This window comes from Erinaceus europaeus, chromosome 23 (genome assembly GCF_950295315.1).
Source record: "Erinaceus europaeus chromosome 23, mEriEur2.1, whole genome shotgun sequence".
In the NCBI taxonomy this organism is placed as follows: Eukaryota; Metazoa; Chordata; class Mammalia; order Eulipotyphla; family Erinaceidae; genus Erinaceus; species Erinaceus europaeus.
This window is the reverse complement of record NC_080184.1, coordinates 8,281,993-8,309,310: the sequence shown is the minus strand read 5'-3', so window position 1 is coordinate 8,309,310 and position 27,318 is coordinate 8,281,993. Positions and strand designations below refer to the sequence as shown.

Genomic DNA, 27,318 nt, shown 5'->3' with positions numbered 1-27,318 from the left:
CATTATTATTATTAAGAAATACTTTTATTCTTTTTTAAAGAAGTGTCTTAGGAGTACAATTTGATACCTTCCAAAATCCTTGTAACTCACTTTGCCCTCTAACAAAATATGACTCTTATCTTCACCATAGGGCACTATTAATTAGTTTTTACAAATAAGAGCTATACATGAATATAGGTAAATAGACACATTTTAAGGGGAGAGTCCCCAATAGACTGATATCTACCATTTTTTTAAAGGTTTAAATTTTTTAAAATATTTTATTCCCTTTTGTTGTATTATTATTGTAGTTATTATTGATGTCGTTATTGTTGGATAGGACAGAGAGAAATGGAGAGAGAAGGGGAAGATAGAGAAGGGGAGAGAAAGACACCTGCAGACCTGCTTCACCGCCTGTGAAGCTACTCCCCTGCAGGTGGGGAGCCAGGGTTCGAACTGGGATCCTTACGCCAGTCCTTGCACCTTGCACCACCTGTGCTTAACCCGCTGTGCTACTGCCTGACTCCCTACCATTTTTTTTATGGTGGAATATCTGACTTCTTTCTTACAGTACGGACATTCAAACAGTCTCTCCAGTATATGTCCTTCAACAAGAACTACACGGATATGGGATACATAAGACACATTAATAACACATATTTCCTTTTTAATGTGCGCTTTCCTGTGTTTTAGAAATGTGTCATACCTAAATGCCCTCTCAGTATTGACACTCACAGGGTTTCATTCCACCATGTACAGCAATGTAATTTTATCATTTTATTAGAGAAATAATGGTTAACAAGAGAGTTATCACGAGTACAATTTCTTATCTCCCTGTGACAGATGTCTGCAAGACACTCTCCAGACCAGCGTAAGTTCTCCTCTACACTGTACACTGCTCACCCCCCCTCATTCACCCTTCCCTCCCACCTCCCCAACAGAACACACCCAGTCCAAGTTTCAGTTTTTTCCTTTCTTTGTTTCTTCTTTTCTTTTTAGAGACAGAGAGGCAGCAAGGCAGAGGAAAAAAAGAGACCATAGCACTGATGCTTCCTTCAGTACACTGAGGGGTCAGGCTTAAACCCGGCTAATACGCATGGCAAAGTAGCAAAGTATCCGACTAAGCTATTTTGACAGCTATCTTTCCTTGTCTCAAGTTCAAACAGTGATTACCATTGGATATTGGTCCTTTTCTTTCTGGCGTATCTCACTTAACAAGTTCCATTCAGGTGTGACAAAGGAGCTTTTATCACTTCTCACAATGAGCACAATTTCAATGTGCATATGCGCCACAAGTTTCTTAACCACTCAGCTGTTGTTAGGCATCAGGGTTGCTTCCAAGTTTGGGCTATTTTAACTAGTGATGCTATGGACATAAGTATAGACAGATCTCTTCAGATAGGTATGTTTTATTTCTTTATATAAATCCCTCGGTGATGAATTGCTGGATTGTAGAATAGATTCTTTTTAAAAAATTATTTATTTTCCTTTTTATTGCCTTTTTTATTATTGTTGTAGTCATTGTTGGATAGGACAGAGAGAAATGGAGAGAGGAGGGGAAGACAGCGGGACAGAAAGACAGACACCTGCAGACCTGCTTCACCGCCTATGAAGAGACTCCCCTGCAGGTGGGGAGCCAGGGGCTCGAACAGGGATCCTTTGTCAGCGCATGCACTTAGTGCCACCTGCGCTTAACCCACTGCACTACCGCCTGACTCCCAGAATAGATTCATTTCTAATGTTCTGAGGCATCTCCAGACTTTTCCACAGGGTTTGAATATTTCCTTATTATTATTATTATTTTTTTATTTAGCAGGACAGAGAAACAGAGATGAGCAGGGAGGGAAGGAGGTTAGTCAGAGCGAAATGGAGAGAAAAAGAGAGGAAGACACTTGTAGACCTGCTCCACTTGTGAAGCAGACCCCTGTATGTGGAGAGTGGGGCTTTGAATCTGGGCCCTTGAGCTTGATATGTGCGCTTAACTGGGTGTGCCACTAGCCAACTCCCCAATTTATATTTCCACCAACAATGTAGAAGGGTTGCTTTCCTCCCACATCCTCACCAGACTTTGTTTTTGTCTTTGCTAATGTATGACATTTTCACAAGTAGAATGTGGTATCTCATTGTCTTGCTTTGCAGTTCTGACTTTGAGCATTCTTTTAATGTCGGTTAGCCACCTGGATCTCATCTGCTCAAGATTTTGTCCGTGTCCTCTTCCCATGTTTCAGTAGGGAGGGTTGTTTTGTTGTTGCCACTGAGTTTTGTGAGCTCTCTGTATATTTTGGTTGTATGTCTGTTATCTCATGTAGGGCGTATAAATATCTTCTACTCAGCAGCATCTTTTGTTTTTGTGATGGTTCCTTTTACTGTGCAGAAACTTTTTAGTTTGATGCAGTCACACTGATTCTTGCTTTTGTTTCCCTTGTTATTGAGCTCAAGTCTTTGAAGACATTTCTGAAGCAAACGTGGTATTCTGCCAATGCTTTATCCTATGTATTTGATTTCTAGTCTAACATTCAAGACCTTAGTGCATTTCACGTTGACCTTTGTGCAATGCAATATGTCATGTTCCTGTTTTGTTCTTCTGCACACTTGTCTCATCTTCCAACACATTTCAACTTGATTTTCCTAGCATCACTTTTGAAAAGACTCTCCATTTCATTTGCTGAGTCCTCCTGTCAAAAAACTAGCGTGACTCTGTAATACTGCAAACTGGTAAGAAAAACAGAATAGAAACATTTGAGTCTGAGTGACTAAAGCACAGTTGGAAGACTATTAAAAGTTGAATCCCAGCTCTGTCCAAGCAAGCCCACCTTTGTGGAAGAGCCAATCAAACACTTTGCATTACTATGTAAGACTGTAGTAAATTTCCATGTCACTATACAAACTCCTAATTTTTTGCTTGGTTTGCATATAAGTATCCCACATTTTCATTATGGATTTATGTCCTACCAACCCCCAGATAAAGAAAACACTAAAGGCTTGTAAAGTCTGTCTCTCCTCGGATGTCATTTAGATGAATACTGAAATATGTGCCTTCCATTCTGCTTAATGAGGTTCTGAAAACTTAGTTGTCATATTTAGCTTTAGATTCGCACACAAGTAGATTAATAAGATCTTTTTCCCATTGTATGTTATAATGTGTGTGGAAAGGGAGAAGTAGCAAGAAAAAGATTTTTCTAGAATAATGATAAAGATTCTATATCTGGGATGCTAACATTACTGTGAAGGAAGAGTAAGTATTTCTCCTGTATGCTTTCCATTTATAATTTCTCTTCACTGTTCACTTTCCTGTATATTTTTAAGTGGCTTGATTTGATGAGAACTTTCCCACATTACAGATATTCATGAATGAAGTCTCTCTTCAATGTGCATTTTCACATCTTTCAAGAGATGAGCAAGGATTGAAAGATTCCCCACATTCCCGTCATCCAGATAGTTGCAAACCACTGTATATTCAGTCTCAAGTTTGAAGGGATGACTAAAACTTTACTATTCCTGAATTCATAGGTTTTTTCCACTGTGGGTTCTCATATGCCTTTGAAGATTTGAAGAACAACTGAAACCTTTTCCACATTCTTGACACTCATAGGGTTTCTCTCCAGTGTGTAATCTCAAATGAACTTGAAAAGATGAAGAACAACTTAGAGCTTTCCCACACTCCTGACATGCATATGGCTTCTCTCCAGTGTGCACTCTCACGTGCACTAGAAGGGATGAGGAACGACCAAAAGCTTTCCCGCATTCCTGACATTCATAGGGTTTCTCGCCAGTATGGACTCTCACATGTTCTTGAAGAGAAGAGGGACAATTAAAAGCTTTCCCACATTCTTGACATTTATAGGGTTTCTCTCCAGTGTGCCTTATCACATGCATTTGAAGAGCTGAGGAACGACTGAAAGTTTTCCCACATTCCTGACATTCATAGGGTCTCTCCCCAGTGTGGATTCTTATATGATCCTGAAGAGATGAAGAAGAACTAAATGCTTTCACACATACATGGCATTTATAAGGCTTCTCCCCATTGTGTCTTCTCACATGTACTTGGAGGTGTGAAGAACGACTGAAGACTTTCCCACATTCCTCACATCTATAGGGTCTCTCTCCAGTGTGCATTCGCACATGTACCTGGAGGTGTGAAGAACGACTGAAAGCTTTGCCACATTCCTGACATTTATAGGGTCTCTCTCCGGTATGGCTTCTCACATGCTCTTTAAGGTATGAAGAACAGCTGAAAGCATGCCCACATTCCTGGCATTTATAGGGCTTCTCGCCAGTATGGATTCTGACATGTCTCTGAAGGTGTGAAGAATGATTGAAAGATCTTCCACATTCCTGACATTCATAGGGTCTCACTTCACTGTGCATTCTCACATATAACTGAAGGGCTGAAGAAGAACTAAAACCTTCCCCACATTTCTGACATTCAGATTTTCTCACCAGTGGGAGGAGCAGGGACACATGAAAATTTTTCTGCAAAATTAATTCCCGAGGATTTTCTGTTCAAGACTCCAAAAAGGAGTTATGTGAGCTTGTTTCCACATTTATTGCAATCAAATTAACATATAAGTATTTTATTGTGATTCCTCATGTATCTCCAGATGTTCTTCTAATACCCTGGCATTCCTAGTGTTTTCTATAATGTCTATTTCTACATGAGTGCTCAGGTACAAGTCATAACTGCTTGCCCACATTCCTCACATGTCTTATGTCCAGTGTGAGATACTTCCTGGTTCCTCAAGAAATAACAGATCATGAAGACTTTTTTTGACATATAGTGCATTCAGAGGCTTTTTACTATATTAGGTCATCTCCCATCCATGGCTTCCAAAATCATCTGGTCTTGACTTTCAGAGTATCCACCAAATAGCCTCTGTTGAAAACAAGATGCAAAGCATTAGAGACTAATTATCATACATGAATTGCTCACTAAGAATTAACTGAACTTTAAAACTATTTCAATCATACCTTTGTTATATTCATTAAATGGGTATGTTTTGAACACTACCGAACAGCTACTAGTTGGAACAAATCTAATCCTCTGGGCAAAAGCTTAAACACTCCTATAACATTATGTTTCCAATCATTGTTTCCAGTTGAGTAAAGTTTCATTAATTTTTTTTTTTTAAGACTTACTTCTTATGGGTGTCAGGCATCAAGTCAGTTAGTGCTCTTATAGAATAAACAGTCTTTGCAGGCCAAGTTGCTCAATGTCTACACAATCATGAAAAGAAACACTTGCAAAACAACCCCATTAAAAAATGAAGAACGCACACTGAGAATTTTCAGCAGACAAGAGATCCAATTAGCCATATACTGGGGCCAGGTGGTGGCGTACCTGGTTAAGTGCACACATACAGTGTACAGGGTCCCTGGTTCAAGCCCCTGGTCCCTACCTTCATGAGTAACTAAAGCTGCAGGTATCTGTCTCTTTCCCTTTCAATCTCTCCCTCCCCTCTCAATTTCTCTCTGTCTCTATTCAATGATAAATAAAAACAAATTAAAAAAAAAACAGCCAGCTATTCCAAAAATCACTATCAGAGAAATGCAAATCAAGATATCATATTATACTCATAAGAATATCATATATTAGGAAGGTCAGAAACAAGTGTTGGCAAAGATGTGGAGGGAAAGGAACCTTTTTAGACAGCTGGTGGGAATGTAAATTGGTCCAACCCTGTGGAAAACAGAAAACAGTTTGGCAATTTCTCAGAACACTAGAACTGGAACTACCCTATGACACAGAAATTTCTCTCCTGGAAATTTACCCAAAGTGAACAAAACAGTTATCCAAAGAGATCTATGTTCACAACAGCAAAATTTGTAGTTGCCTAGACTTGGAAGCAACCCTAGAAGCCCAAGGATAGTTGAGTGAGTAACTAACAAAGTTGTGGTATATATACAAAATGGAATATTCAGCTATTAAAAATGATGAAATCATTTTTTAAAAGATTTTCTTTTAAAAAATTTTTTATATTTATTTTCCCTTTTGTTGCCCTTTTTATCATTGTTATAGTTATTATTGCTGTTGTTGATGTTGTTGTTGTTGTTGGATAGGACAGAGAGAAATGGAGAGAGGAGGGGAAGACAGAGAGGGGGAGAGAAAGATAGACACCTACAGACCTGCTTCACTGCTTGTGAAGCGATGCCCCTGCAGTTGGGGAGCTGGGGTCTCAAACTGGGATCCTTACACTGGTCCTTGTGCTTTATGCCACGTGCACTTAATCCGCTGGGACTCCCAATGAAATAGTTTTTGTTGACTCCTTTGAAAATTTGAATCTCAAAGAAGCCATGAGATACATCAAAAAGTGATCAGTTACTGGGTGACCTCACTTATAGGTAGAATTTAAACAAAGAAATGTAAAAGGCAAGGTGAAACTTGGAGTGAGTGTACTTTACTACATCAAAGCAAAAGAATCTGGGAGAGGAGCAGGCAGAAGGTATTGTAGAAGGTACTGGGGAGCCGAAATATAATGGAGAAGGACATCAGGACAGTGGGAGATGGGAGGAACATGCTAATATCTATCCAGGGAATATAAGAAATTTTATGTATTGGGAGTTGGGCGGTAGCGCAGTGCGTTAAGTGCACATGGTGCAAAGCCAAGGACCAGTGTAAGAATCCCGGTTTGAGTCCCTGGCTCCCCACCTGCAGGGGAGTCGCTTCACAGGCGGTGAAGCAGGTCTGCAGGTGTCTATCTTTCTCTCCCCTTCTCTGTCTTCCCCTCCTCTCTCCATTTCTCTCTGTCCTATCCAACAACAACGACAACAATAACTACAACAATAAAAAAAAAAAAACCAGGGCAACAAAAGGGAATAAATATTAAGAAAATTAAAAAAAAAAAAAGAAATTTTATGTATCAACAACTACACTGTAAACCACTCCCACAATGAAATGAATTGGGTGTTTGGGAGGGGGAGAATTTCAGAAAGTGAATGAATCTCTAAGGAGATTTAAAAAAAAAAAACATGAAAGATAAACTTCAAATAGACTTACAGAGGGCACTTTAGATATATTTCAGCCCCATTAGAAATCCTAGGATGTAGATTCAACCATGCAGAAGAGAATGCTAGGACTAGAGGACACAATTAACACATCATGAATTACAAGATGATGATGAAAAAGGTTTAGGGGAGCCGGGCGGTGGCGCAGCGGGTTAAGCGCACGTGGCGCAAAGCGCAAGGACCGGCATAAGGATCCCGGTTCGAGCCCCCAGCTCCCCACCTGCAGGGGAGTCACTTAACAGGTAGTGAAGCAGGTCTGCAGGTGTCTGTCTTTCTCTCCCCTTCTCTGTCTTCCCCTCCTCTCTCCATTTCTCTCTGTCCTATCCAATAATAATGACATCAATAATAAATACAACAATAAAACAACAGAGGCAACAAAAGGGAATACATAAATAAATATTAAAAAAAAAAGAAAAAAGGTTTAGGAAAAATGAAATAACTCTACAAGCTATAACAGACATTACTACAAAGGCAAATGTTAAGATTTATAGGAATGCAACAGGAAGAGAACAAATACCACATTCAAAGAAAACATTCCACACCAGGGCAACATTCAGAACACAGACAGGATGCTGAGATAACAAATTCTGGAATTTAACATGGCTAAAAACAAGACACATCCATCATAAAAGTATCAAAAACTAAAGGGGGGAGGTTTTGATAGCATAAAGATTATGCAAAGAGACTCTCATGACTGAGACTCAGACTTTCATGCCTGAGACTTCAAGGTCTCATGTTCAATCCCCTACACCACCATAAACCAGAGATGATCAGTACTCTGTTAAAAAAATTAAATATTGGAGTAGGGCACCAACGTAAAAATCTCTGGGTTGAGGTAGAGGGTTCAGCTTCACTGAGGGGGGGAAGCGGGTGGGAGTATGGGATGGGACACAGTCTTTTGGTGATGGAATGGTGTTTATGTACACTCCTAATAATTTGTAGTCATATAAATCACTATTTAATTAATATGAGAGGGGAAAACTGATTGAATGTCTCAAACTTTTTAATGCATAGACCAGAGAAGCAACCAGTGGCACAGCTATATACAAATACTGTCAAAGGACATAAATTATGGTGGTGATGTGTATAATACAGCAAATCCTAACAAAGGGATTTTTCAAAGTTAACCCAATTGCCAAATAATATGATTATAGCAATAACTATCTATTGCCTTCTTAAACCCTAAGATAGCAAGAACCTTCTGCTTCCTCTATAGAGCCTGTATTTCCCCCAGTCCTGGAACCTCTAGGGTGGGCCTCACTTTCCTACATGCTTTTCTCAATTCATACCAAAATCCACCGATCCCAACCTAATCAACACAAGGAGTACCACCTCAGCATGCTTCAGTTCAGACAGTGTCCAGAGATGTCAGACATGGAATGTCAACCCTTCAGCATCATTACTCAGCTGTGACCTTTCCTTTCATAGGATTCTCTAATTCCATTTCAGGTGGTTCACTTCCTAACAAAGTCCCAAAACCTAGATATAGGCCAAGTCCCATGAGATAGAGCATATGTTCACATGATACATAAATTAGGACAAAATATATACCTGAAAGCAAAAGTACACAATAGTCTGCAGTGAGTCAGTACAAAGTTTATAATGAAATACTGTCTACTTAGACTTAGATAACCTCCCTCACCTTCTTCCTATTACACTTCCCTCACTCACTCCAAAGCTAACCTTAGCAAAGCAAGGACTGCAAAAGCTGAATAAGGGTAAGAGACTGGCATACTTTAATGATGACTCTTTAGTCACTATCAGGCCACCCCATCAGCTGGGGCCCTAGTTGGGGAGTACGGGGATTCCCAAACAGACTTATGGGCCTAGACCTCGAATAAATCCCTCTCTCCATTGTTACCGGTCATCTCTTTCAGGAACAACAAAACCCCCTCAACTTGGATCAACAATGGCAGAGAATGGACAACATGCTCTATGCTCCACTCAAGGAAGATGGGTCCTGAAATCGGGGCAGCTTGGAACATTCCTACCCATGACCACAGAATGTGAGCTCAGATCTACAGGGATGCAGAGGTCACATAGGCTCTTAAACTGAATATGGGCTCCAGATTAGATCAAATCGATGGGGTTTACAGTCAACAATATTTATATACCTTTCCCTTATTTGGGAGCTACTGTCTTCCCTGATCCAGCTTTCTGGTCCTTTTACTAGCCATGACATCATCATGGCTAGTAACATATGGCTAGTAACATATGGCTAGTAACATATGGCTAGTAACATCATGGCTAGTAACATCATGACATCAATAACTTGGGTCCACCTGCATATCAGATTTCAGGCTCAGGGAAAAACAAAAACAAAAGAACTAGTACAGCCACAGGCCCTTTGGAATATAACTAAAATAGGCCTACTAGCTATCTACAAAACAGAGACCCTCCCCCAACTCTTCATCTGCAATATTCCAGCCTTTAGGTTCATGATTAGTCAAGAACTTGTTTGGCTTTGTATGTTAACTCTCCTTTCAGCCACACCAGGTTCCAGAAGTTAGAATGCTAACCAGACTTCCCTGTACAGACAATCCCACCAATGTGTGCTGGAGTTCCGATTCCCCACAGCCCCACCCCACTAGGGAAAGAAAGAGAGACAGGCTGGGAGTATGGATCAACCTGTCAATGCCTATATTCAGCGGGGAAGTGGGATGCATTGGATCGACCTTCTCGTGGTGCATCCCGTGAGTACCCATTTATTGGGGAAACTGATGATCCTTCCTAGCCGACTGAATCCACATGGATCCCAGTCACTTTCAAAGCCAGCAACAAGCAGACATCAGGCTCAACCTGACGCTGTTGACTGGCTACGGAAGAAGGGCAAACGCTAGAAGAAGAAGAAGCGGGGAAGCAATTACAGAAGCCAGACCTTCCACCTTCTGCATCCCATAATGACCCTGAGTCTATACTCCCAGAGTGATAAAGAATAGGAAAGCTATCAGGGGGTCCAATGCAGTGGATAAAGCATTGGATTCTCAACCATGAGGTCCTGAGTACGATCCCCAGCAGCACATGTACCAGAGTGATGTCTGGTTCTTTCTTCCTATCTCTCTCACGAATAAATAAATTATATATATATATAAAGAAAAAAGACCATTAGGAAGACCAATGAAACCAAGAGCTGGGGGAGTCGGGCAGTAATGCAGCAGGTTAAGCACACATGGTGCAAAGTGCAAGGACTGGTGTAAGGATCCCGGTTTGAGCCCCCGGTTCCCCACCTGCAGGGGAGTCACTTCACAGGCGGTGGAGCAGGTCTGCAGGGGACTTTCTCTCCCTCTCTCTGTCTTCCCCTCCTCTCTCCATTTCTCTCTGTCCTATCCAACGACAACATCAATAACAACAATAATAACTACAACAATAAAACAACCAGGGCAACAAAAGGGAATATTAGAAGAAGAAGAAGAAGAAGAAGAAGAAGAAGAAGAAGAAGAAGAAGAAGAAGAAGAAGGAAAAGAAGGAGAAGAAGAAGAAGAAAGAGCTGGTTCTTTGGGAGTCGGGCAGTAGCGCAGCAGGTTAAGAGCACGTGGCAAAGCTCAAGGACCGGATAAGAATCCCGGTTCAAGCCCCCGGCTCCCCACCTGCTCGGGAGTCGCTTCACAAGCGGTGAAGCAGGTCTGCAGGTGTCTATCTTTCTCTCCCCATCTCTGTCTTCCCCTCCTCTCTCCATTTCTCTCTGTCCTATCCTATAACGATGACATCAAGAACAACAATAGCTACAATAATAAAATAACTGAAACAAAAAGGAAAATAAAGAGCTGGTTCTTTGAAAGAATAAAATAAACCACTAGCTACACTCACTAAGGGGGAAAGAGAAAGCTATGGTAAAATCACTAAGAAATGAGAGGAGACATTACAACAGATGAAATACAAAGGATGATACAAGGCTATTATGCACATCTATACAGAATTAAATATGACAACTTAAAGAAAAAAATTTGATAACTTAGAAGAAATGTACATGCTCTTAGAGTAATATCAATAGCCAACCTTGACAAAAGAGAAAGTCAATAAATTTAACAGGCCAATCACTAATAAAGAAGTTATAAACAAGATATCACTCTGGTACATGTGCTGCCAGGGATTGAACTCTTGCTTGAGTGTCCTGTGCTTTATCTGCTGTATCACCTCCCAGACCACCCCTCTTTCAAATTCATCCCAATGGGAAAAAGAAGGTCTACTTAACAACTGGTGGTAGCCAATGTGTCCTGGAACTCTACCTCCCCAGAGCCCTACCTGACTAGGGAAAAGATAGAAACAGACTGGGGGAGTGGATCAACCTGTCAATGCCCATGTCCACCAGAGAAGCAATTACAGAAGCCAGATATTCCACCTTCTGCACCCCATAGAGATCTTTGGTCCATACTCCCAGAGGGATAAAGAATAGGGAAACTTCCCATGGAGGGGAGGGGATATGGAACTCTCGTAGTGGGAAATGTACCCCTCTTATACCACAATCTTGTCAATCATGATTAAATCACTAGTAAAATAAAACAAAACAAAAACACAAGAAGTGTTGGGAGAACTTGACAACCATGTGTAGAAAAATGAAGCTAGACCACCAATTAACACCATACACCAAACCGAGCTCAAAATGGATCAAAGATCTGGATTAGACCTGAAAGTAAAATACACAAACATATAGGTGAAGTATTTCATGACATTAACACTAAAGATGTATTTGGAGACTCCAACAACAATGACAACAGCAATAATGGCGACAACAACAACCATAAACAACAAGGGCAACAGCGAGAGAAAAACAGCCTCCATGAGCAGTGGATTCATAGTTCAGGCACCAAGCCCCAGTGATAAAACCTGCAGACCAGAAAAAAAAAGAAAAAGAAAAAGCAATCACTATTTACAAAACAAAAAATTACTGATTAAGGACACAATGCAGTGGTAGTATACCAGACTTGCATGCTTGATGTCACAGAGGTCCCAGATTCAGTCCTCAGCAACACCACATGCGAAAGCTGAATAGTGGTGTGGTATCTCTCTTTCAAGAAATAATTATTTAAAACTTCTGCTACATCTATAAAATTGACTGTTTTTTTTAAAGACTAACTTTTTTAATTTTAATATTTATTTATTCCCTTTTGTTGCTCTTGTTTTTTATTATTGTAGTTATTACTGTTGTTGTTATTGATGTCATTGTTGTTGGATAGGACAGAGAGAAATGGAGAGAGGAGGGGAAGACAGAGAGGGGGAGAGAAAGACAGACACCTGCAGACCTGCTTCACCGCCTGTGAAGCGACTCCCTGCAGGTGGAGAGCCGGGGCCTCCAACTGGGATCCTTGGGTCGGTCCTTGCGCTTTGCGCTACGCGCGCTTAACCCGCTGTGCTACCGCCCAACTCCCAACTGGCTTTTATTTAAAAAAGCATTTAATAAAGCTTAAAAGTTAGAAAATAAAATAAAAAGTTAGAAATTATATAGGCTGGTGAAACAGTTCAGGGATAGTGTTCTGCTGCTTCGCCATGTGTGTGACCCAGTTTCCAGACCAGCCCACACTAAACTAAAGGAAGCTTTAGACCTGTGGTCCTTTCACTCTCTGCCGCTATGTCTATATTAACGACAACAATAATAAAATTAATGAAATTCTCAAGCTTGCCTACTAATGTATTATGAAAGGAAACAAAATGGGAACCTGGAGACAACTTTCTATGTAATGTTGAAATGTTAAAACTGTTCCCTGAGATGAGATAAAAAAAAAAGGATGTGAATATGTTCATCTCTAAATATGTAAGATCCTATGCAAGGCAGCAATCAAGAAGCTTCTTTACAAAGACGATAAATGAAACTTCACTACTGAAATTTAGTATTTGGAAATGTCAGAATTCAGGGGCCAGGCAGTGGTGCATCTGAGTAAGCAAAACTGCAGGTGTCTATCTTCCTTTCAATTTCTCTGTGTCCTAACAAGTATAATAGAAGAAAAAAAAAAAAAAAAAGCACCAAGCCCCAGTGATAAACCATCGTGGCAAAAACAAAACAAACAAACAAAAAAACCCCTCCGAGTCAATTTTACTGACTTAACAATGACACTACTAAAAGTAGAGTATTTGTGAGTAAAAGAGTAGTGGATTCAGAGAAAGGAGAAATAACACACTGCTCCGCTGCATGTGAAATTCTCTTTATGTGGTGCTCCCATGTGGTGACTAGGAGTTCCAACTCAGGGGCTCACACATGGGAGAGAAAAGCATGACAGAAGTGACAGCCTAATACAGCTCCACCGTTTAGGAAGCTTCCCCTGGTGATGTATATGGTGTGCCTATGTGGTGTGTGTGGGGGGGCTAGAACGTGGTTTCTGGGAATTAAATTAACTTCCTTTGTAATATAGGCTGAATGATGATGGTCCCAAAGCCATCTATGCAAACCTCTGGAGTCCCAGACAGAACAGACCCTGGTTCAAGCTCCTGGCACCCACCTGCGGGGGGGGGGGGGAAGCTCACAAGTGGTGAAGCAGTACTGTCTCTCTATCTCCCTCTCTCCTCTCAATTTCTGTCTCTATTCAATAAATAAATCTTAAAAAATAAATAAAATAAAAATAAAAGGTGAGAAAGCATGGAAAACCTTGCTCTCTCCTTTAAAATAAAATAGCTCATCTGGATAGTGCTCTGTTTTCCATGTGTACGATCTAGGTTCAAGCCTTGACCCCATACTGAAGGAAACTTCAGTGCTGTAGCTTCTTTTTCTTTCCGTCTTCTCTGCCTCTGTTTTTATGTGATAAAGTCAGCCCAGAGTGATATGGCCAAAACTAATTAAGAAAAAAGGGCTAGGGCCACAACATAATGGTTATTAAAAAAGCCTTTCGTGGGAATCGGGCTGTAGCACAGCGGGTTAAGCACAGGTGGTGCAAAGCGCAAGGACCAGCAAAAGGATCCTGGTTCGAGCCCTCAGCTCCCCACCTGCAGGGAGTTGCATAGGCGGTGAAGCAAATCTGTAGGTGTGTCTATCTTTCTCTCACCACTCTGTCTTTCCCTCCTCTCTCCATTTCTCTCTGTCCTATCTAACAACGACAACAATAATAACTACAAAAAAAAAAAAAAAAACAAAAACAAGGGCAACAAAAGGGAATAAATAAAAATAAATATTAAAAAATATATTAAAAAAAAAAAGTCTTTCGTGCCGGAGAATTAAAGGTCCCATGTTCATAAGCCAGAGCTGAGCAGTCTTATCGTTAAAGCAGCACATCTACTGGAAACAGTTATACAACACTGTTATTTCAAAGGAAAATGAGAAAAATAAAAGTTAAAATAACATCCAAAAATTTCACCACAGACCTATATGTCAGCTGTTTTACCTAGATTGATTATGTGACCCAGAGTTACTAACAGGTTCCCATTCTCATGAATTTAGTGTTCGAATTTTGTTAGGACCATTGCCATTCTCCTTTTATCGACAAAAATAACTTAGGAATAAGGAAGTGGTTCATGGCTCCAAGCTTGATCCCTAAAACCACAAAGTTAACACTGGCCACTCATAAAAATAAAAAATTAATTAAGACAATTCAGATAATAAAGGGTTAGTGACATCTTTTTTTTTTTCTTTTTTGATAGGGACAGCCAGTAATCGAGAGTGAAGGGGGAGATGGAGAGAGAGAGACACCTGCAGTACTGCTTCACCACTTGCAAAGCTTTCCTTCTGCAAGTGGGGAGCAGGGGTTCAAAACCGGGTCCTTTCGCATTCTAACATGTACACTCAACCAGGTGCACCACCACCTGACCCCAGTGACATCTTTATATTACTTGTGTTAGTGGCTTGTTGTTCAGTTCTGGTTTAGGGTGGGACTTCAGAGCCTAGGCATGAAAGTCTTTTGCATGACCCCACCAATATGTCCTGGAGCCCCACCTCCTCAGATCCCTGCCCCACTAGGAAAAAAGAGAGACAGGCTGAGATTATGGATTGACCTGTCAGTGCTGATGTTCAGCAGGGAAGCAATTACAGAAGCCAGACCTTCCACCTTCTGCACCCCATAATGACTCTGGGTCCATGCTCCCAGAGGGATAAAGAATAGGAAAGCTGTCAGGGGAGGGGATGAGATACGGAGCTCTGGTGGTGAGAATTGTGTGGAATAGTACACCTTTTATCCTATAGCGTCAGTGTTTCCATTTCATAAATAAAAACTAAAAGAAAAAAAAAAAAAGACTTATACTATAACTTAGTTACTGAAGCTAATGACCTCTTGAATAAAATGTTTGTGTCTTTTATGATTTTAAAATTGATAAGATTCCTTTGCCCATCTCTCTCCAAATCACAATTTATCAGTGCTAAATTGAAAATGTCTCTTGTCTATAATACTGAGAAACATAGGAATACTACTTAACAAAGGACCTTCAGCTCATTACTTTTCCTCCCCTAATCTGTCCTCATTATCTGTACTCAAATTCTCAACAAGCAAACCAAGCTCAAACACTCCAAGTTTTAAATGTCTCAACACTACCGTTCTTTGTCTACATGCTGATAGTGTGTACATTTATTTATTCATTTTCTCACCACATTTCTTGTCTCCCCAAAGCTTCTAAGTGATACCTTAGACTTAAACCAAGGTTGGTTTTGCTTTATTTTGCACACTCCATCTTTTGTTTTCTACAATGAGATGGAATAATTTCCTGCAACAAAATTATTTGAACAAAATAAAATATGCAAATGTGTGCATGACCTTTTCCCTAAAAAAAGGTTTTTTGCATGACGATCACTATGCTGCCTCCTCCCTCCAGCAGTGGCACAGCTTCAATCTGTGTACAGTACAGCAACAGGTACAGGAATAACTCAGATCAAATACTCTTTTAAAAGGAAACCTATACTTGAAAGCTTCCCCTGCACCAACACTTAATGATTTACCTGTTATTCCTCACATAGACCAAGACTTCAGGACCTGAGTATTGAGAATTTAGGTTTCAAAATGTGAAACTGTACTCCTATGACAACAAAAATCCTGTAAATCAGCATGTCCTCAGTAAAGTGATATTTAAATTGAAAAAAAAAAAAAGAGTCTTAAGTTACATTCAAGACCACAAACACCCAGAATTCGTTTTGAACTGACCTGTCTGAGTGAGGGACAAAAGTCAAAATTCCAAAATAAAAAAATAAAGAAGTCCAGCTCATACACGACCTCAGTTTGACATCTGAATAACCACAAATGCAAATAGTCCACTTGAAACAGTTGACAATAACAGGGAGCTCTGACTGCATTTGCCATGAACTAAAGAAAAAATAAAGACTGGAGAAGACTATCACAAATATACTCTCAGATACTAGTTCTCAAGTTTTCCTAGATATGAAGCAGTGTCATCAACTTGTTTTATTTTTATTTAGCAGTGTCATCAACTTGTAAGAAACAAAGGAACGTCCCCAGTGTGCCACGCAGAACACTGAATACCTGATGGAGAAAGGATCTGGAAGGCTGGGGTTCTATCAGTCCTTGAAGTGACTCTAACTTATATGCTAAACTTGAAAGTCTGTGCAGGAACTGAATCTCAGGTTATCAGCGAGTTATCATCTACTAACTTGTGATAATATAAATATAGGGCTACCTACCCATGGAGACAGAGAACTAGGCAGACTAGATAAACAGATATCTCTACCTTTAGATTTCTTTGTATTCTTTTCTGGTATGTGACGGAGCCTTAATTATCAACATTGTGGGTAGATGGCATAATGGTTATGCAAAGAGCTTCTTATTCCAGAAGCTCCAAAGTCTCAGGTTCATGGTGAACTCACCTTCTTTACCCCATCTTGGATGGAGCTCGAAGATATCATTGTGAAGTGAGTTAAGTCAGAAAAAAAGGATGAATATGGGATGATCTCACTCATAGACAGAAGTTGAAAAAACAAGATTAGAAGGGAAAACTCTAAACAGAACTTGGACTGGAGTTGGTGTATTGCACCCAAGTAAAAGGCTCTGGGGTGGCGGGGACGAGTCAGGTCCTGGAACAGGATGGCAGAGGAGGACCTAGTGGGGGTTGCATTGTTATGTGGAAATGTGATACATGCACAAACTATTGTTATTTTACTGTTGACTGTAAACTATTAATCCCCCAACAAAAGAAATTTTAAAAAAATATCCACATTGGGCTCCCAAAGGTAAATGCCAACACATACCACTTTCTTCTACACTTCTACTAACATATGCTGAAACCATAGGGCCTGTAAGCGCAAAGCCAATCACTGCTCTACCTGACACACTGACAGGCTCCGGGGTGCCCGACTGCATCCCCGACTTGCGATCATTCACACTTCCATGGGTTCCCTCCCCAGCCCCGGGGCCAAGAATTTTGAGTCCAGACACCCTCCCCCGCTCCTCTCCCAATCCGCACACCGACAAAAAGGAAAGGATTTTGGGGTGTGCCAGTGGCTACGCAGGAAATCGGGTCGCGATCACCAAGCTAAGCCCACCCGTGGCCGAGGGTCGGGGCAGGACAGGACCCGCAAAGTCCCCTCCCGGCTCGTGGACTAGATGCAGGAGGGAGGCGGGGAGAACTAGCAGCCGCCTTCAGGCCGGTTTGCACAGCCCCGCCCGATGACGCCAGCCATGGCGATCCGTACTCACCAGCTTTCGCTCCGCGCTTGGGCTCTCCTCAGCCTCCTCCCTGAGACCCTAGAAACAAATGAGAAAGAACAAGAGATGCAAAAGTAAATACACAAAAGTTCTCGACCTTTGAGCACATGGACCTCCGCCAGGTTTACAGCCTGTGCTCCGAGCAGGCCGCTAGCACCGCCCACCCAAGCTCCAGATTGGACGGAGCCTTAGCCACGCCCCCCATGCGGGTTCTGATTGGACAATGCCCCTGTCACACACGAGCCACACGGAAGATTCAACCTTGCTCAGGGGCCTACACCCGCTTGCCCTTGATTTCGGTTCCGGCGCAGGAACGCTGTCCACTCAGGGCCGGAGTCAGATGTCTGACTGGCATACTGTCCAATCAGAGCTTGGGAACAGGGAACGATCACCACCCCCTCTGCATGTACGTCATCTCCCGGCGCCGGCAGCCTGAAGTCCTGGATTTTCAGCTGCCCGGCTTTTGTTTATGTGTCCCACCTCCCCATCGGGTCAGGAGGTGTCTGTATTGGGAGGGGGCCCAGGGAGGCTGTGTACATTAGTGGGAGGCCGGAATCAAAGTGGGGAGGTGGTGAGTGCTAGCTGCCATGTCTGGAAGGGCTGCTTTAAAGACCTGGAGAAGCTGGCCCAGCTCTCGGCCTCTGATCTCAGCCGTGGGGCTCCCCTTGGCTCTTCGGACCCAATCTTGAGATTCTCTGCAGGCAAGGGCTGGGCAGGGAGGCTTCAGATTCTTGTGAGGAAGACTCGACTCAAGTCCTTGTCCTTAGGAAAGATTTCTCGACCTGTCCCCGCCCCGGGAGGGTGATGGGTTTGGGGGTCCAACTCAAGGAGTCGGGGCGCAGTGCAGGCTACAGTAGTGTGAGCTTGCTTTCTCCTTACTGGACTCTAGAATTTCAACAAATGAAATGTAAAGGATTGCTGTGCATTTTGCTTCAGTTTAGTAACAAAGGAAAGTTTTTCGGGTGTCTCAGCTCCACCTCATGCTGCTTTATGCTCTTCGTCCTGTTGTTTGGGGCTTAGGCCATGACCCCTGGAATGTCTTGTCTTCCAGTGTAGTTGTGTGGAAATGCTGAAAAGTGATTTCGATGAAGAGATGGGTTTAAAGTCATCCTAAAGGGAGTCGGGCGTTAGCGCAGCGGGTTAAGCATAGGAAGCGCAAAGCACAAAGGCGTTAGGTTCAAGCCCCCGGCTCCCCACCTGCAGGGGAGTCGCTTCACAGGCGGTGAAGCAGGTCTGCAGGTGTCTGTCTTTCTCTCCCCCTCTCTGTCTTCCCCTCCTCTCTCCATTTCTCTCTGTCCTATCCAACAACAACGACATCAATAATAACCTCAACAATAAAACAAGGACAACAAAAAGGAATAAATAAATATTAAAAATTTAAAATAAATTGCCGGGATAGCCTGAGGGTGCTGCTTCTTGAGCAAGTGCTCTCTGGGTTCGAGAGAACTCAACTGGAGCCAATCTAGGCTGCTGAGTGGGAGAGGGATCAGGAACTCCTACTGAGCTAACGTAGCAGGAGATACACTTGCCGAGCTGGAAAGCAATTCCAAGTGTTTTTACTCAGAAAAGCAGCTTGTATATATACTAACCAAGTAGGGTGGAAACAGGGTGTGACTTAGAGAGGGTGGAGCGATTGGTGAAAATCAGGGTGTGACAAGGAGAGGGGGCGGAGCAAAAAGACATCATGAACCAGAGGGGATTATACCAATGCCCTGCAGGCATGCTGGTGCTTAGTTAACAGTGGTTATGTAAGTGTTAAGCAGGGGGATTAAACCAATGAAACAGAAGGGGTTTTAGAAACATACCAACAATAAATGAATAAATATTTTTTTAAAAAATCATAAAACTGACTTTCACATATACTGTGCAGAAATGTTACAATGCAGTATCTTATTCCACATTTTGTTAATGCCTAGCTATCAGATTTACTATTTTAAAAAAAAGTAGTGAATTGAATCACTGCTGTTGGATAAGCAGTTCCCAGTTTTTTCAAACTGCTAAGTGTCTCTGACTTGCTCAGCTTGTAGAGAGCAAAATTCTCAGGTCTGAGTTTCCCAGTTGAAACACCAACAGATGTTTACTTAGTGGTGTTGGGGCTTCTTTCTGTTAATGAAATTAACAAATAATAATCTTAAAAAGAAACTATAAAAGAATGGTAGACTTCTCCCATCTTGTCTTTGTACCTAGCTGGAAACAGTATCCTCTGGTTTCTCATTCACATAAAGGACTGTTTAGAGGGGCCGGGTGGTGGCACACCTGGTTAAGCACACACATTACAGTGCACAGACCTGGGTTCAAGCCCCCAGTCCCCACTTGCATGGGGAAAGCTTTGCAAGTGGTGAAGCAGGGCTGCAGGTGTCTGTCTTCATCTCTATAACCCCCTTCCTCTTGATTTCTGGCTTTCTCTATCCCATAAATAATGATAATAATAATAATAAAAAGGACTGTTTTGGGTTTTGCTTGTTTTTGGAGTTAAAAAAAAAAGTTTTTAAGAGCAGGGGTAGGTAGTATAATGGTTATGCAAAAAGACTTTCATGCATGAGGCTCCAAAGTCCCAGGCTCAATGCCCTGCACCACCATAAGCAAGAGCTGAGTAGTGCTCAGGAAAAAAAAAAAAAACAACTTTTAAAGAAATCTATTTAGTAGTGGTCCAGGAGGTGGAGCAGTGGATAAAGCACTGGATTCTCGACCATGAGGTCCCAAATTCAATCTCCTACAGCATATGCACCAGAGTGATATCTGGTTCTTTCTCTCCCTCCTATCTTTCTAGTGAATAAATAAATTCTTTAAAAAAAAAAAAGAAAGAAATCTATTTAGTTTTTAGCAATGTTCAAAAAGCTACCAGCATGGTACATCTAGGTAATGGTTAAACAGGAGCAACGGAAGTGCTAGATGCCCCACTGCAAACTTGCAAAATCAAGGTTTCTTAGTATGAGTCCTAGAACAACAAATGATTTCTGTGCATATTAAAACTTGAGAAGCAAGAATTATATCTATTACTTGGCACCATCTTGTGATTAAGATCACAAGTTGAACGCTGTGGAAAGATCACCTTTGCTCTCCCCCACCAGTCCTACTTTAGTCCTAGCTGTAAACATTACAGTTAGATCAACTCAGTGTGCCAGGCAATGTTAAGGTGAGACCTGGTGTGGGGGGTGTGTGAGTCTGCAACGTTTACATAAATTCAGAAGAGGCAGGGCTGTGCAGCTTACATTGACCATCACTGATGCAGAATTTGGGTGTGGAAGGGTCCCTGAAGACAGAAGAAATGACAATTTGGTCTCTATGTAGAAAGATGCATGTTGTTAAGTGAAATAAGTCAGAAATAGAAGGATGAGTATGGAATGATCTCACTCTCAGGCAGAAGTTGAAAAACAAGATCAGAAAAGAAAACACAAGTAGAACCTGAAATGGAATTGGCATATTGCACCCAAGTAAAAGACTCTGGGGTGGGAGGGTGGGTTGGGAGAATACAGATAAGCCAGGGCTGAGCAGGGCTCTGGGGGAAATAATAATAACAATAAGAAGAAGAAGAAGAAGAAGAAGAAGAAGAAGAAGAAGAAGAAGAAGAAGAAGAAGAAGAAGAAGAAGAAGAAGAAGAGGAAGAAGAAGAAGAAGAAGGAGAAGAAGGAGAATGCTGGGGAGACAGCATAATGTTTCTGCAAAGCACAAGGACCGGCATAAGGATCCCGGTTCGAACCCCGGCTCCCCACCTGCAGGGGAGTCGCTTCACAAACGGTGAAGCAGGTCTGCAGGTGTCTATATTTCTCTCCCCATCTCTGTCTTCCCCTCCTCTCACCATTTAACTCTATCCTATCCAACAACAATGACAACAATAATAACTACAACAATAAAAAACAAGGGCAACAAAAAGGGAAAAAATATATGTACTAAATATTTCAGGATGTGGAGACTATGTATGGTTTGAGATTTCAAACAACAAAAAACAATTTACCCTAATTTTTTCCCCTTCCTTTCCCTTCCTTCCTTCCTTTCTTGCTTTCTTCCTTTCGATAACAATTTCATGGCCCTATTAATTTGTTCCGTATGTTAGGTACTTGGTGTTGGTGTCAGTTTGTCCCATTACAGCTTGTTAATTAGCATCATAAAAATCTTAAGTGGCTTTCCTGATATTTCCAGAAATCTTCATATTTAGTTAGGAAACTTCTCTCTTTTAATTTTGTCTTTCCTTTTGTAAAATGGAGTCTCACTTTAGCATTAAACTGATAAGAATTATTTTACGGGAGTTGGGCTGTAGCGCAGCGGGTTAAGCGCAGGTGGCGCTAAGCTCAAGGACCGGCGTCAGGATCCCGGTTCGAGCCCCCGGCTCCCCACCTGCAGGCAGGTCCCTTCACAGGCGGTGAATCAGGTCTGCAGGTGTCTGTCTTTCTCTCCCCCTCTCTGTCTTCCCCTCCTCTCTCCATTTCTCTCTGTCCTATCCAACAACAATGACATCACTAATAACTACAACAATAAAACAAGGGCAACAAAAGGGAATAAATAAATAAAATTTAAAAAAAGAATTATTTTACAAGTGGACATGTAAATTAATCAGGACTCAGTCCTATAGATTTTCATTTCAGTCAAAAGTTAGGTTACAAACACATTCTTCCTTTTGCCTGTCTATGTTCTCAAAAAGAAAGAAAATAAGGCTCATAACATAGCCGCCTATGTTCAAGGCCTAAAATTTAGAAATATATTATTAGAAGTGGTGATTGAGAGAGTCTGGTGGTGGTGCAGCGGGTTAAGTGTAGGTGGCACAAAGCACAAGGACCAGTGTAAGGATCCCAGTTCGAGTCTCCAGCTCCCCACCTGCCGGGGAGTCGCTTCACAATGGGTAAAGCTGGTCTGCAGGTGTCTGTCTTTCTCTCCCACTCTCTGTCTTCCCCTCCTCTCTCCATTTCTCTCTGTCCTTTCTAACAATGATGACATAATAACAACAACAACAACAACAATAACTACTACAACAATAAAAAAACAAGGGCAACAAAAAGGAAAATAAATAAATAAATAGTTTTAAAAATTAAAACTTAAAAAATAACAATAAATGGTGATTGAGGGGCTCAGGGGATACATCAGTGGGTTAAGTGCACGTGCGCAAAGCACAAGGACCAGCTCAAGGATCCAGGTTTGAGTCTCTGGCTCCCCACCTGCAGAAAGTTCACTTCACAGGTGGTGAAGCAGGTCTGCAGGTGTCTATCTTTATCTCCTCCTCTCTGTCCTATTCAGCAACGATGACAGCAATAACAACAATAATAATAACAACAACAAGGGCAACAAAGGGAATAAATAGCCTCCAGGAACAGTGGATTTGTAGTGCAGACACCCAGCAATAACCCTGAAAGGAAAAAAAAAAAAAGAAAAAAGAAAGAAAGAAAGAAAAAAAAGAAATGGTGATTGAAACAAAAAAATTTTCAATGAAATAAACAGTGGCTATGTGGGGGTCGGGCAGTGGCGCAGTGGGTTAAGCGCATGTGGCGCAAAGCGCAGGGACCGGCGTAAGGATCCCAGTTCGAGCCCCCGGCTCCCCACCTGCAGGGGAGTCACTTCACAGGCGGTGAAGCAGGTCTACAGGTGTCTTTCTCTCCCCTTCTCTGTCTTCCCCTCCTCTTTCCATTTCTCTCTATCCTATCCAACAACGAATTGCGTCAACAAGGGCAATAATAATAATAACCACAACGAAGCTACAACAAGGGCAACAAAAGGGGGGAAAAATGGCCTCCAGGAGCGGTGGATTCATGGTGCAGGCACCGAGCCCAGCAATAACCCTGGAGGAGGAAAAGAAAAAAAAAAAAAAAAAACAGTGGCTATGTTAAGGGTCAGAGACATTGTATATCTGGTAGTGTTCATTCTTCCTCCGCCCTTTGTTGCCCTTCTTCTTGTAGACTTGTTGTGGTTATTATGATTGTTGTTACTGATGTCATCGTTGTTGGATAGGACAGAGAGAAATGGAGAGAGGAGGGAAAGATAGAGAGGGGGAGAGAAAGACACCTGCAGACCTGTTTCACCGCCTGTGAAGTGACCCCCTGCAGGTGGGGAGTCAGGGGCTCAAACTGGAAACCTTACACTGGTCCTTGCCCTTTGGGCCATGCGGACCCCCGGGCATGAGAGTGTTTTTACATAACCATTCAATTATCTCCCCAGGCCACGTATAGGCCTCATTTTTTATATCTAAGTTTTGGTTCACTTGGATTTCTATTTCCAATGACAAAAAAACTATTTCAAGACAAAAACAATATGTCTTTTTGTCAGTATGTGGGGTATATAAAGAGCACAGACTACATTTTGAATATATATTATTTGCTTTATTTTAGTGAGATAGAAAGATACAAAGAGATATGTGGTCCAGGAGATGGTGCAGTGGATAAAGATACAAGGAGATAGAGATAAATAGAGCCATGCTTAGCTCTGGTTTATGCTGATACTGAGGAGTGAACCTGGGAGATTTGGAGCCTCAGGAATGAAAGTTTTTGCTTAGCCATTATACTATCTCCCCAACCCATTTTTTTTCTGAGAAGACAACACAACAGGTAAAGAACCAAGAGAAAAAGCACATCATGGGGTGCAGTGAAGAGGACTTCCTCTAGGGAGTCACGTGTTCTGTCAGTAGAGTGAAGGTTGCACAACATTGTTAATGCACGTGAAGAGTTCAATGTAAAGGGCCCGGTAGTGGCACACCTGGTTGAGTACACATATTACAGTGCACAAGGACCTGAGTTCAAGACCCCGGTCCCCACCTGCAGGGGGAAAGCTTTGCAAGTGCTGAAGCAGTGCTGCAGGTGTCTCTCTGTCCCTCTCCTTTTCTCTGTCATTCCCTTCCCAGTCAACTTCTGGATGTCTCTATCCAATAAGTAAATAAAGTTAATAATAAAAAGAAAGAAATTTTAAAAAGATAATAAAAATTCTTTAAAAAAGAGTTCAGGGGGAGTTGGGCGGTAGCCAACAGGTTAAGGGCATGTGGCGCAAAGCACAAAACCGCCTTAAGGATCCTGGTTCAAGTCCCTGGGGAGTCGTTTCACAGGCAGTGTAGCAGGTCTGCAGGTGTCTGTCTTTCTCTCCCCCTCTCTGTCTTCTCTTCCTCTCTCGATTTCTCTCTGTCCTATCCAACAATAACAACACAAATAACTACAACAATAAAAAAAACAAGGGGAATAAGTAAATAAATAAATAAATATTTTAATTTAAAAAAGAATTCAGGGGGTCAGGTGCTAGCGCAGCAGATTAAGCGCACATAGCAAAAAGTGCAAGGATGGGCTTAAGGATCCCGGTTTAAGCCCCTGGCTCCCCACTTACATGAGGGGTTGCTTCACAAGCGGTGAAGCAGGTATGCAGGTGTCTTTCTCTCCCCTTCTCTATTTTCCCCTCCTTGCTGGATTTCTCTCTGTCCTATTCAACCACAATGACAGCAATAACAACAACAATGATAAATAGCAAAGGCAACAAGAGGGAAAAATAGCCTCCAGGAGCAGTGGATTTGTAGTGCGAGCACTGATAAATAAATAAATAAGCAAAAAGAAAAAGCTGAGACTGATAGACTGGGGTCTAGCAGAGTTCTGTCATCCTGCTCAGGAATACAATGTCCGTGTAGCCTTAAGCTACTTCAAAGGGCCAGAGCTCCTTGTGGACTATGAGATGTAGAATTATAGTTTGGACATGTGGAGTTTAGGTTGTACATGAGCAAGCATGATCTTTAGAAAGGAATCCTTCTTCCATGGACAGGACAACTATGACCAGCTTGCTCACATTGCCAAGGTTCTGGGTACAGAGGAGGTGTATGGGTATTTGAAGAAGTATCCCATAGAACTAGATCCACACTTCCATGATATCCTGGGGCAACATTCACGGAAAATCTGGGGAAACTTTACACATAGTGAGAACAGACATCTTGTCAGCCCTGAGGTCCTAGATCTTCTGGACAAGCTTCAACAAAGATTGACTGCCAAAGAGGCCATTGAGCACCCATACTTCTACCCCGTAGTGAAGGCACAGTCCCAGCCCTGTGCAGATAATGCTATGCTTTCTAGTGGTCTCATGGTAGCCCAAAGAACACTGGAAAGCAACGAGTAATATAGCATTGATGCTTGCCAATAAAACCAACTGAACAAGGGGACCAGGCGGTGGCACACAGGGTTAAATACACATAGTACAAATGTAGCACAAGGATCCTGGCTCAAGTCTCCCCTGCCCCCCTGCCCCTGCTCCCGCCTACCCGGAGGGGTCACTTCACAAGTGGTGAAACAGGTCTGCAGGTATCTTTCTGTCTCTCTCCCTCTCTCCCTTCTCCTCCCTTCTCAATTTCCCTCTGTCCTATTCAAAAAGAAAAATTGAAAAAATGGCCACAGGAGCATAAGATTCATAGTGCAGGCACCGCCCCCCAGTGATAACCCTGGAGGCAAAAATAAATTAATAAATTATATATATATATATATGCAATATACATTCAAGAAAGACTTAATTGGGTAAAAAAAAAAAAACTGTATTCCTCCACCACCTGTATGCCTCCTTTTATCCCCATACAACTTCCCAATATAATCAGGATAATCTGAATTTTTTATTTTTTAATATTTATTTATTTATTTATGTATTTTCCCTTTTGTTGCCCTTGCTGTTTCTATTGTTGTTGTTACTGATGTCGTCATTGACAGATAGGACAGAGAGAAATGGAGAGAGGAGGGGAAGACAGAGAGGGGGAGAAAAAGACACCTGTAGACCTGCTTCACTGCTTGTGGGGAGTGGGGGGCTCGAAAAGGGATCCTAATGCCGGTCCTTGCACTTTGCACCGCATGCGCTTAACCTGCTGCGCTACTGCCCAACTCCCTTTAATCTGCATTTTTATGCCCTGATAGGTAATACATGAATGGCATGACAAAAAAAGTCTTTCGCAGGTGCAGGAACTAGGGTTGTGTGGGCTGGGCCACTCAGTAGCCCTAGCAGCTGAGGAAATCACACAGAGGACTTGGGGGAGGAAGTGGAGCTCCTGCAGCAAATGTCTAAGCTTGAGATTCACTGTGCTAACCTTCACACTAGCAAAGGAGGCTAGATGATTTTTCTTTTTTTAGCAGGGCTGATTTCATTTTTTTGGGGGGGGGGCTTGTCCCAGGTGTGTGAAATCAAAGTTTGCAAGTGGTCCCGCTTAACCGTCCAACTCTCAAGGGAGAGACTTTTTATGGAATATGTGGCATCAGGTATTAAACCAGGGACAAAACCTATGCAAGGTCTATCCTCTATGACTAAGTAATTTTCTAGCCTATGCCAAATAAGGTTAAGTTTTATTATAAAATCTTCCTTCATGATTTCTAATTGACATAAAATTAGCATTCTGAAAATATCTCAGTTGAATAGTGTGATGCTTTACCATGTGCACAATTATGTTTGAGTCTGGGCACACTGAAGGAAGCTTTGATGCTGTGGTCTCTTTCACACACTAACTCTGCTGCTCTGTCCTTTTCTGAAAACACACACACACACACACACACACACACACACACACCTTGTGTGTGCGCATACCTTGTGGTCCAGGAGATAGCTCAGTGGATAAAGCGTTGGCCTCTCAAGCAGGAGGTCTGGATTCAATCCCCGGCAGCTCATGTTCCATAGTGATGTCTGGTTCTCTCTCTCCTCCTACCTTTCTCGTTAATAAATAAATATATATATTTTAAAAGTGCGTATCTTATATAGTGCACAGTAATTAGTCATTTCATTAAGTACTTCTGTGAAATTTAATGTTTACGATAAATAAGAATGAGGTATATAGCACAAAAACTTTGCCATA

General features: G+C 41.9%; 2 protein-coding genes and 1 pseudogene across 3 annotated transcripts in view; 1 reads left to right on the top strand and 2 right to left on the bottom strand.

The window, feature by feature from the left end:
- LOC103123874 (zinc finger protein 519-like) overlaps positions 1-27,318 on the bottom strand; it is a 138,098-nt gene that overhangs the window by 73,526 nt on the left and 37,254 nt on the right. The window lies entirely within an intron of this gene.
- LOC107523161 (zinc finger protein 383-like) lies at positions 734-17,698 on the bottom strand. Of its 2 annotated transcripts, none has more exons than XM_060182195.1 (2): positions 17,538-17,698; positions 734-4,852 (listed from the first exon to the last, which is right to left on the bottom strand). In XM_060182195.1, the coding sequence occupies exon 2, from the start codon at positions 4,345-4,347 to the stop codon at positions 3,484-3,486; it is 864 nt and encodes a 287-aa protein (XP_060038178.1). In that variant the 5' UTR covers positions 4,348-4,852; positions 17,538-17,698; the 3' UTR covers positions 734-3,483. The 2 variants fall into 2 exon arrangements, with proteins under 2 accessions (XP_060038178.1, XP_060038179.1); XM_060182196.1 differs by having other exon boundaries at positions 17,644-17,677.
- LOC103123870 (casein kinase II subunit alpha'-like) lies at positions 17,654-25,613 on the top strand (annotated as a pseudogene).

Excerpts from the sequence above, each read along its gene's own strand:
- LOC107523161 (XM_060182195.1), bottom strand. The coding sequence starts at position 4,347 with ATGCACAGTGAAGTGAGACCCTATGAATGTCAGGAATGTGGAAGATCT.